Source organism: Eleutherodactylus coqui, chromosome 1 (genome assembly GCF_035609145.1).
Source record: "Eleutherodactylus coqui strain aEleCoq1 chromosome 1, aEleCoq1.hap1, whole genome shotgun sequence".
In the NCBI taxonomy this organism is placed as follows: Eukaryota; Metazoa; Chordata; class Amphibia; order Anura; family Eleutherodactylidae; genus Eleutherodactylus; species Eleutherodactylus coqui.
The window spans coordinates 361627024-361639276 of NC_089837.1; the positions used below are offsets into that span (position 1 = coordinate 361627024).

At 40.7% G+C, this 12253-nt stretch overlaps 1 protein-coding gene across 1 annotated transcript in view; it reads left to right on the top strand.

Annotated features, from left to right (window-relative positions):
- The window catches only part of LOC136577875 (sodium/hydrogen exchanger 2-like), a 64345-nt gene that overhangs the window by 48741 nt on the left and 3351 nt on the right, over nt 1–12253 (top strand). The window contains exons 5-11 of the mRNA XM_066577796.1: nt 990–1192; nt 1720–1809; nt 5873–5943; nt 6637–6795; nt 9209–9305; nt 10241–10375; nt 11944–12034. Coding sequence (XP_066433893.1) covers nt 990–1192; nt 1720–1809; nt 5873–5943; nt 6637–6795; nt 9209–9305; nt 10241–10375; nt 11944–12034 — 846 coding nt within the window. The remainder of the gene's footprint in view (nt 1–989; nt 1193–1719; nt 1810–5872; nt 5944–6636; nt 6796–9208; nt 9306–10240; nt 10376–11943; nt 12035–12253) is intronic.

The window sequence follows — 12253 nt, forward strand, 5'->3', positions numbered from 1 at the left end:
GGCTGCACGGCGTTGCCTGGCAACTGCACCTCCTTACTTTGTCTCATTAAAGGAGATGTCCCGAGGCAGCAAGTGGGGTTATACACTTCTGTATGGCCATAATAATGCACTTTGTAATATACATTGTGCATTAATTATGAGCCATACAGAAGTTATAAAAAGTTTTTTACTTACCTGCTCCGTTGCTAGCGTCCTGGTCTCCATGGTGCCGACTAATTTTTGGCCTCCGATGGCCAAATTAGCCGCGCTTGCGCAGTCCGGGTCTTCTGCTGTTCTCTATGGGGCTCCGTGTAGCTCCGTGTAGCTCCGCCCCGTCACGTGCCGATTCCAGCCAATCAGGAGGCTGGAATCGGCAGTGGACCGCACAGAAGAGCTGCGGTCCACGAAGATAGAGGATCCCGGCGGCCATCTTCAGCGGTAAGTATTGAAGTCACCGGACCGCCGGGATTCAGGTAAGCGCTGTGCGGGTGGTTTTTTTAACCCCTGCATCGGGGTTGTCTCGCGCCGAACGGGGGGGGGGTTTAAAAAAAAAAAAACCCGTTTCGGCGCGGGACATCTCCTTTAAGTTACGATACATTCAGACGTAGCAGTCATCTTGTGTTTTTTTCAACAAGACTGCAATACTTTATTGTAGTTTATGTAAAAGTCTCGGTAAAAGCTGTAACATGACGGCTGCATCTGAAAGCTAGAAGAGGGCAGAAGAACAACTTTGCTTTCGGTTAAATAAGAACGTAACAGAGGCTTCCCCATTTGTGAGTGTATCTTCTGGTATGGGGTGACACTGGATTGCTAACGACAAAGGGATAAACTTTCACATGCACTACATTACCTAGGCAATACTAGGCAACTTTCTGTGTGACTATATGAACTACAGTTACTGTGAATTAAATGATGGGGCCCCCACTAGATGTTTTTGCCTAGGGGTCTCCACCAACCTCCAGCCTATCTGGCCCCTAAATACTAATTGTGAAATATTTTTTATTCCTTAGGTGTATTTATTTTGACTCTGATAGTCAACCAGTTCCGTACAATACAACTAACGCCAAAAGACCAGTTCATCATTGCATACGGGGGACTACGAGGGGCCATCTGCTTTTCCCTGGTGTTTCTCCTTTCTGATACTGTGTTTCCAAGGAAGAAACTGTTCATTACATCAACCATAGTGGTCATCTTTTTTACTGTTTTTATTCAGGTGAGAATACATTTCCCAAATGCATTTCTGTACATGGTTATAAAGAAAGAACTGTTGGCGCTATTGATGAACTTCTTGGGGTTGGGATGAATGACATCTGCCTTTTTCTTTATAATAATTACATGTTATTATAGAGAAGGTGAGTTTTTAAAAAGTATCATTTATAGAGATGAGCGAGCACCCAAATGCTCGGGTCCGCGTTATTCGAGTCGAGCTTTTCGTAAAATTTGAGAGCTCTACTTGAGTAACAAACCCCATTGACTACAATGGGAGACTCGAGCATTTTTCTATGTGGGACGCCGGATGCCGAGCTTTTTTTTTTTTTCCCCTAAGTTTCTCTCTGTCTCTCATGGCGGGGCCAAAACAGGCACGTCAAAGCGGGGAGGAGCCAAAAACTGGGGCGGGGTCGGACACGGTTTGATGCTCGTTCGAGTAACGAGCACCATCGAGTACGCTAATACTCGAACGACCATCAAGCTCGGCAGAGTATGTACGCTCAACTCTAATCATTTATCTTCCTCTTTTAGGGAACTACAATCCGTCCTTTGGTGACCTTCTTAAATGTTAAAAGATCAGATAAATCGCAGCAATTTATCAGTGAAGAAATCCATAACCGGGTAAGGCAAGACCATACATGCTCCTAATCCTCCTCTCTGCGAATATAGATTCGGATTGGCCCATGTGGCAAGAGGCATAACTTGAAACATTTGGGATGTATTGCAAGAACTGTAAGGCTGGCTTCATGTTATCGTATGCGCACCATATTTTCTCACTGAACTAGTATTTTTGTGCATGTACCATCGTATTTCTGCCCACAGGGCATGTTCATTTACGCATGGAACGCAGTAATTGAAATGGCTAATTCATTTAATGAGTCCCAGATGAGCGTAAAACACAGAAATGTGAACTAACCCTTTGAAATCATTGTATTATATTCTCTACGTATTGCGCCCGTGTGAAGCCGGCCTAAGACCATGTTCACATTGTGTGGATTTGACACAGATTTTCTGCTTAAATTTTCTGCCCAGAAAATGTGCAGCGTTTACAGTAGCAGTAATGTGGATGAGAGCTTCGAAATCTTTGATTTGAATTAAATTAGAACAGAAATTGACATCCAAAGTTTACATTTTAACTCTAGTAGCAGATTTGTGGCGCAAATTCTACCTTTTCTAATGAGGGGGCGAAATTCACAAATTTCTATGCAGATTCTGCACTCAGGATTGGCATTCTGCTGCGGAACATCGACAGTGAATTCCGTCCCATGTGAACATGGTCTAACAAGTCTCTCAACTGCTATGTCTCATTTATAACACTGGGTGTTGTTATGTGTCAGAAGAGCCTTCTAAGCACCATGGTCTGCCTGCACACGACCGGGTCGGATTCCACATGTAGGATCCCGCAGCACAGATTATGCCGTGCCATTGCTAAGCAATGACGCAGATCCCGCAACCTTTCCGCAATGATGATTGACTTCAATGGAAGCCGTCCGGGAAGCATGCTATGGAAGGTATTTGCTGCGCCATCCGGAGGTGGACACTTACTCTGGATTCCGCAATGCAAATCTGTCCGTGTGGCTTTATTTAACTGTAGTGGTGATGCTCCATTTATCAATACATATTAGACTATTCCCATACCATAGTTTGCTCTGCATACAGTACTGTGGAAAAATTTTAGACAGGTGCAAAAACTGCTACAAAATAAGATTGCTTTTAAAAATATAAGTATTAAGGCCACTCTTACACATGCGCTTTTTACCACGATTACCGTGGCGTTTTTAATACAGCGGTAATCACGATACAACGCTCCCATTGATTCCAATTGGGCCTCGCAGACCTGTGCTCCAACGATGCAATTTTTTAAATGCGGTCTACTCTATTTTAATGGGTTTTTGCGCTTTTCAATGTACTTTATTACATATCATAATGGTGGGGTGCGTTATAAAACACTGTTGAAAATGCTGCTAAAAATTGCGGTAAAACGCGGCAATAAAAATCGCAGTGTTTTACCGATGTCGTGTGAGAGTGGCATAATAGTTTATTTTGGTCAATCAACAAACTGCACAGTGGCTAGGCAAAAGAGATATCTGAATTTCATCAATAATTAGTGTGACCACCTTTCGTCTTCAAAATGGCATCTATTCTTCTAGGTACACTTGTACACAGTTTTTAAGGAACTCGTCAGGAAGGTTGTTCCAAACATCTTGGAGAACTAACGATAGATCTTCTGAGGATGTAGGATTGTGTAAACCCTTCTGTCTCCATGTAATCCCAGACAAACTCAATGATAAGATCCGTGCGCTGCGGGGACCACATTATCACTTCCCGGACTGCTTGTTCTTCATTACAATGAAAATAGTTCTTAATGGCACTGGTTCTATGTCTGTGGTTGTCCTGCTGCAGAATACATTTGGAGCCAAGCAGGCACCTCCCTGATGGTATTGTGTGATGGATAAGTATCTGCCTGTGTTTCTCAGCATTGAGGACACAATCAATCCTGACTGCATCCCCAACTCCATTTGCTGAAATGCAGCCTCCACCATGCTTCACTGCTGCCTGCAGACACTCATTATTGTACTGCTCTCCACAATGCTTCACTTCTGCCTGCAGACACTTATTAGTGTACCACTCTCCACTACGCTTCACTGCTGCCTGCAGACACTCACTAGTGTACCGGTCTCCACCGTGCTTCACTGCTGCCTGCAGATACTCATTATTGTACTGCTCTCCACAATGCTTCACTTCTGCCTGCAGACACTTATTAGTGTACCACTCTCCACTACGCTTCACTGCTGCCTGCAGACACTCACTAGTGTACCACTCTCCACTATGCTTCACTGCTGCCTGCAGACACTCACTAGTGTACCGCTCTCCACCGTGCTTCACTGCTGCCTGCAGACACTCATTAGTGTACCGCTCTCCACCGCGCTTCACTTCTGCCTGCAGACACTCATTATTGCACTGCTCTTTACCATGCTTCACTGCTGCCAGCAGACACTTATTATTTGACTGCTCTCCACCATGCTTCACTGCTGCCTGCAGACACTTATTAGTGTACCGCTCTCCACTGTGCTTCACTGTTGCCTGCAAGCACTCATTATTGTACCATTCTCCACCATGCTTCACTGCTGCCTGCAGACACTCATTACTGTACCGTTCTACAGCCCTTCAGCAAACTGCCTTCTATTACAGCTAAATATTTCACATTTTGACTCCTCAGTCCAGAACAACTGCTGCCATTTTTCTGCACCCCAGTTCCTATGTTTTTGTGCATAGTTGAGTCACTTGACGTTATTCATGCATCAAAACTATAGCTTTTTTTAGCTGCAATTCTGACATGAAGATCACTTCTGGCCAGACTTCTTCAAACAGTAGATTGGTGTACCTGGGTCCCTCTGGTTTCTGCCAGTTTTGAACTGATGACACAGTTGGACATCTTCCAATTTCAAAAGGAAGTAAGCACGATGTGTCTTTCAACTGGTGCATTGTTTCCTTGGCTAACCACTGCGTCTACGGTCCTCAACATTGCCCGTTTCTTTGTGTTTTTTCAAAAGACCTTGAACATCACACCTTGAAACTCTAGTCAGCTTTTAAATCTTTGCCTGGGAGAGACCTTGCTGATGCATTATAACCTTGTGTCTTGTTGCTGTGCCCAGTCTTGCCATGGTGTATGACCTGTGACATGAATCTGTCTGCCATAACCTCACCTTTGTAGCAGAGTTTGGTTGTTCCTCACCCAGTTTAAAGCCTCCTACACAGCTGTTTGTTTTGGTTAATGACTGTTTCAACCTATATATGAAAATAATTATTACCTGTTTGGTATAATTGGTTAATCATACACCTGACTATAATTCTACAAAACCCCTGAGGCTGGGCTCATTGGGCTGTGGTTCTCCATCAGCGGATTCCAGCTGTGAGCCCAGCCGTGACTCTGTGTACTGTCGTGTAATATACAAAGTATAACAGTGTACACACGCAAGTGGTCATGCACAGTACACATTTTTTTTTTTGTTTGTCTATATTTTCCGTGCCATCGCTTACTGATGACGTGGAAACCAGCTGCCCATTCGCATTGTAATTGCGTATGGGCTGCGGGTATATCCACAACCATAGGGAACCATGGACTCTATGTCTTAGGTATCCACAGTAAAACAGAACATGCTGCATTCTGTTTTCCGCAAGCAGATTACACAATTCTGACCTGCTATTGTAAGCACAACTTTGTAACCCAATGCATTTGATTGATCCGCGTATCACCACAGATCAAACACTTGTGGAATCCGCAATTCCTATCTGGTCGTGTGAGACTGGCCTGACTGTCTGCACTTGTACCTAGAAGAACTGATGCTGTTTGAATGGTAGAGGACGCTCACACCAAATATTGATTTAATTTAGATTTGTCTTTTGTTCATTTGCTTTGCATTTCGACAAAAACAAGATAATAGCACTTCTATTTTTGAAAGCATTCTTACTTTGTAGCAATTTTTCCACACCTGCCTAAAATATTTGCACAGTACTGTATATGGATCCTAAAGACAAGTGTGCAGAAGTATATTAGTAAGTGAATACATTACGGGATGTAGATTTTTGAGTGTACTTTTTCTGTGCCCTGAAAACCTTTTTAACCTGTGGCAGTAATTATCATATCATTACTTTTAATAACTTGATCCAATTTTATCCACAGTTCTTGGATCATGTGAAAGCTGCTGTTGAAGACATATGCGGTCACTGGGGACACAACTACTGCAAGGACAAGTAGGATTACTATTAAGTGCATTTCATTGGTACAGAAAAATAGAATTATGGAAATTGTAGAAACCTGAACAAGTATGTTCCTTAAATGTGAAGGTGATCTTACTCATCCGCTGCAATTTTCAACGTGCCTACCCATATTCTCACTTGAAAGGTCAAACCTCACTAACACCTAACAAGAGTACAATTCATGTGAATGGCACAAGTTGTAGTACCATCCACCCCTTGTATGGGTAAACTGCTGTGCCTAAAACACTGAATAAGGGACAGTGCTCACGGGGGCAGTGTGGGTCGAAACACCATTGCTCAAACATTGATGGCCTATTCTAGGTATACCCCAACAATGTCATAGTTGTAGAGAACCTTTTTAAGAGGAAAGATTATCCAGCACTCACATCACCCATGTGGTAAAGTAGTTCCCACATTAAACTCTTTGCTTAGTTATCAAATTGTGGGCCAGAGATGCATGTTATTTGCAAAGTCACAATACTACTAGGATGACATTGATACCGAGTTACTAAGCTTTTTAATGATAGCTATAAGAAATGACTTCCAGTTGGTTGAATGTATTGTCCGCTCATTTTTTATTAACTGTTTGAGCTTTCTATCAGATGTTAAATCCTAAAAGTAAAGTTTTCTGGATTTCCATTTATTACATATATTTATAAGTGAACTAAATATTTCTTTTCCAAACAGGTTCAAATATATTGATCAAAACTACTTGAGGAAGCTGTTGATCAGAGAAAACGAGCCCAAATCAAGTATTGTTTCCTTATACAAAAAGCTGGAAATAAAGCAAGCTATTGAAATGGCAGAGACCGGCCTAAGTAGGGATCCATCTGTATCCTCCTTGGGGTGAGTGCAGCCGGGATATTATGTGCAGGGTGTCAAATCATATTCACTACATTTGTTTGTAAGTGACTGCATTACAGATTCCGACTCAGTGAAAGAATCACTTTGAGATAATGTAGAGTGAAGAACATGTTAAAAAATTCCCTAATTGAGAATTATTAACGCTATGATGCTACTGTCAGAATAGCACCCAATAGCATTCCAGTAATAACCCGCAGCGATAGAAATCTCGCTGAGGTACTGAAGAGGTTTCGATGCTCTATAGTTTTGCCAACTGACAGAGGCCTAAGCCCACAGAGTCCAAAAATACCTGACATATAAACACTGATGAGAAGATCCCCATTTGGTGGATTTCCCTTCGTAATACAACCAGAATTAACCCATTTTTGAGAAATCTTGTTTCACGCACACTGATGTTATTGATTCCTCAATAAGTTATCCATCCTTGCATGTCTGACAACCTGCACTGGTTTCTCTTTGCATCCGTGCACCAAGCACTTACTCTTCTCAGTGGTCATGCAAATAATGTCTTCTAAAAGTAATGGATCTAGAAATGGTTATGTATGACTACTTTGAACATTGGTAGGTAGGATCAAAATTCTAAGAAGGATGTATACAATTACAAGAGATAATGCCATCATATGTACTTTTAATTTTGGAATACACAGCATATTAGTTAAAGCATGCCTAAACTTTCAGGTAACTTTCTATACATGAGAAATACCATAATTTCTGTCCATTATATGACTTGCATCCTGCACTTTTGTTTAGCCGTTTTCCACTCTGCAGGCTCTATCTGTAATTGTCAGTTTTCCCTGAGCTGGTGGGGGAAGACTAGCTGCAATAAGGTGCTCTGTACACAGCACACATAGAAAACACATTATGCAAAAGTACTGAGCAGTGTAGCTGCAATGTCAGTGGCTCTGAGTGACTGAAACACTATTAGCTGCAACAGCATGTCTGTGTGTGTCTCTCTATGTCTGTGTCTCTCTATGTCACTCTCATTTCACTCCCCCTCTTCCTCTCTAAAGACTTCTATGTGTGACATGTAATCTGATCTGCTACTTTATCTTGTTTATTAAGATGGATTTTAGCTCTTTTTTAAAGTGAATTAACAGTTTAGTATGAGGAAAAGTAGGAAATGACCTTATTAAGCTATCTTACAATATTTCTTGTTCGCCTATAATATTGATTTATGTAAGGTTTGTTGAAAGGTCAGTAACTATTTAATTGTTCAATCCACATTATCAGTATGCTGCTTTTCATCCCCATTGACACATGTTTATAATTCATATATTTATGATATGTTTTAAAGGTAATACAACCTTTAATATTATGTGTACCTTTTATGTGTATCTTACCATATTATATATATGTAGACCAAAGTATCTGCATGAGCACATACATCGAAAACCATGGGTAGTTTGTTTCATCAAGCCGTCATGTGTTACTATTCTTTTTCTATCTATCCCCTCTTCCTGCTAATCAAGCAGGCCATAGATGGAAGGAAGAAACACAACATTTTTTGGAAAATAGTTGCAAAAGTGGACATATATTTTAAGGCAACCCTCTGACCCATGGCAAACAAAGAAGGGTGCACTGCTCCTCTGACTACCTGATGAACACTGTGCATTAGTATACATCACTAGTCTATGACATTACAACTGCTTTGATTAACCAGCGCTACCAACAAGATGAGTGCTGGCCAGTTAGCATGCTAATACACAGTGTGCATCAGGTAGTCAGAGAAGAGGTGCCGCCACCTTTGTTTGTCCAGGCCTGGAGGGTCATTTTGACTTTTCTCTAGATGACTGTCTGTTTAGCTGCTGACAGAAGGGACGTTCCCTGTTAGGTCGGTGGCACATGACCGAATTTGAATTGTGGAATCTCCAATCGTCATCCGCGCGGATGATCCATGGTATTCCGCATCCATTCAAAGAGCAGAACATTCGCATTTCCACTCACATGAGCGGATGGTGATTGTGATTTCCGTGAGCGGAAATAAAATCATAGCATGTTCTATTTGTGTGCAGATTCCACATGGACAGCTTCCATTGAAGTCAATGGAAGCCGTCCGACCCGCGGCCCATCCGCAATTGACATTGTGGATAGGTCATGGGTACCCGTGTCATCGCCTAACGACGGCATGGGAAAAATAGATTAAAGAAAAAATCCCTGTACTGCGCATCTGCAATACAAAAGAAATCAGGTATGCAGGGTCCCCGGCCACAGTCAGGTCCGGATCCTGCTGTTGGCTCCCACATGTGAAATCCAACCCGTTCATGTGCCACCGGCCTTATTGTCTGGTAATTTTGATTCAGCATGCAGTATTTCCAGTTTATTAGATATTTTTTTCCTTTTATTATTTAAATTTTACAGTTTGATTCCTTTTCTGATCTGTTTAATTTCTTCTCAGAACATATGAAAGAAATAAAGTGAATCCTCTCTCACCAACTGAAATCAATGAGATGCGGGACGTCCTATCAAAGAACCTCTACCAAATTCGTCAACGGGTAAGATATTCTTTGTTATGCTTACTGTTTGCTTGCTTAGCATTCACCAGGAAATACAATAGCTTAGAATCCAATAAGGCTGTTTTTACACTGGTGTTTTTAGCGCTATTCTTGTTCTCAAAAATACCAGAACTCTGATGGGAAGCTAATCAGACTCCATAATAAGTCAATGGGGTTCATCAAGATTCATGAAATGCGTCATGAACAGAAGCCATGACCCTAATGTGAACAGAGCCTTAGGGCTCATTCACACTTTCGTATGTGAGTTGCACCCAAGACTCTCACGCACAACTACCATCGGACCACACTTAGAAACACGTGCAGGGAAAGTGGACATTGCATGTTCTCTTCTTGTCTGTGATATGGACAAAAATAGGACATGTGCGATATTTTTACATAGATTGTGGGTCTGTGAAAAAAAAAGATCCAGAACTAGCCAGTTATATAGAAACTGTAGCAGTTTTCAGGTTGAAAACACTTTAGATTGAGGGGAAGCACGAAAGCGAGCCGGATAAGTGGAGAAAGAACTTGTCTCTAATAAGCTATATTACAATGTTTCTTATGACCACCTGTACTATGATTTATGTAAAGTTTGTAGAAAGGTTAGTGGCCATTTAATTATTCTATCCACTTTATCATTCTGCTTCTTTTCATCCCGTTATCATAAATGTATGAGTTATAAACATATGCTATGTCTTAAAGGTCATATAACCTTTAAGATATGTGCAGCTTTTGCAACCAATCTCACCATTTCATATACTGTATATAGCTACTATGTAGACGAAAGTATCTGCAAGAGTAGATAAGCGAATACCAACTTGTTTCTAAGATATAGATAAAGCACTGACTGGTCGTCTTACATATTGTGTAATGAGGATTAATATGCGCAATGATTTCTAATGCAGACGAATTATACTCTATTTCCATTGTTGCAGACACTTTCCTATAACAGACACAGCCTTGCAAGTGGATACAACGAAAAGCAAGCCAAAGAAATATTGATTCGTCGAAGGCACAGCATGAGAGAGAGCATAAAGAAGCATAACAGCCTTATGACAAGGAAAAGACCGGTACATTAAATTAGTTTTTGTATTATGTAGAGCAGTGAATAGGACTGTCACTTCATATGGTTACAATAGGTAAGATGACCAACTTTGGTATGAGAAGTTCAAGGAAGCCTAACATATGTACTAAGATACAGCAGGAGTCTTTATGGGCCTCTATAGCAAAAATGATATGATAAATAATAGAAATACTCATGTCACGTCTTTGTTTGTCATGCGCCTATTAACCCCTTAAGGACCAGGCTGTTATGGTCCTAAAGGAGCAGACACTTTTTAAGGATTTTACCCATGTGATGGTTTTACGGTCCTATTTTTATTCCTTCAGCTATCAAACTTATTTTTTTTCCATGACATGTAAGGCTATTTTTTATTTATTTATTTTTTTGCTGACTTTTTCCCCATTTTTTAGTTGTGTTGGAGGGTAAAAAGCTAGAAAAAAGATATTTTTAAATTTATAGTTGTATTTTTTTAAATTAGTATATTAACACTAAGATACAGTATGGGAATAGGTTCCTCATATTGTTGTGAAATATAAAATGCATAGTTTGGGATTACAGAGCATATACGGCAATGGTTTTGGTTGGTGGTGGTTCATTTTCTTTTTTATGTATATATTTTTATTTTATTCTGTAATATTTTTTTTAACTTATTTTTGTAACAATTTTTTTTACCATCTATGTCCCCCATGACGTCATATAAGACCTCTGGGAGTCATTAACATTGTATTTTTCCTTTTTTAAGTTCATACTTTTCCCATGTAGCTGGGACATCCATAGGAGGCCCAGTTATAGGGTAAAACATCTCCCTGTAGTGTCAATAGTCACTGGCAGAGCTGATCATGGTCTGCTAGGACCCTGTAGTTTGGCTGGAACAGGTGGGGAACCCGTCGGTCATGTGATCGCTGGATCGCATAGTAATACTTCCACTTTTTAGTACATAGCACTCATTCAGCGCTATGTGCCCAGGAAAGGAGAAGGCAGAAGTGGTTAAAAACTCCTTCTCCCTTCTCCTCTGGGTCCTCTGCTGTGTCAGACAGCGGGGGACTCGACCTTCTGCAGGAAGAGAGGCTTTAATCCCACACCATACATCAATCAGTCAGGATTAAAGCCTAAAACCAAGCGTTGTATATTTACCGTGCTTGGTCCTTAAGGGATTAAGATGGGGGCAACTCTTATGTCTTAAAAAATGTATAGTTTGTCTGAGAGGGAATATGGCTAGAACAGGATTACCCCTAGCTGAAGGTGGGTTGAGCACACTGTACAGTAGATGAAGATTAAATGTTAAAAGAAAATTAATCTTAATGTGGTGACAATACTATTTTGAGAAGTGTTCTCAAGGATGGATTTCCAGATGCTCCCACCTTCTACATTGCTGAATTATAAGGGTCTGCTACTAACACTGATTCTTTAATTTCAACAAGATAGCTTCTCAACTTGTATGTCCATTTGATGTAAGAAAATAATTTGACTCATTGACATAATCCAATGTGGAGCAGATACTCTATTATGTTAGATAGAAGTGGTACAAGTACGAGCACGAAATGTTGACTTACATTGTGTATTCCTTTTGTAAAGGCCACTACACACCACACTCGGTATTTGTCTCTTCCTGGGCACACAAAGCTGTCTGAAGAATTACCAAGAAAAAATACAGCTTCCTTTAGAGGTAAGACTTATAAGACTCATATCCGTGCACTTCACTGAATGAGTCAAAGACAGCTGAAGACGCATAAACAAGTATCAATGAAAAACTTCGGCTATCTCATTGACATGTCAGAAGTGTTCTATAGAGGGGTAATATTGTAGAATGACACTACTAGCTTATCCTATTCTTTCTGTCCTGTTATTTCATGATGAGTAATATGTAACAGAGATAAACTATTAT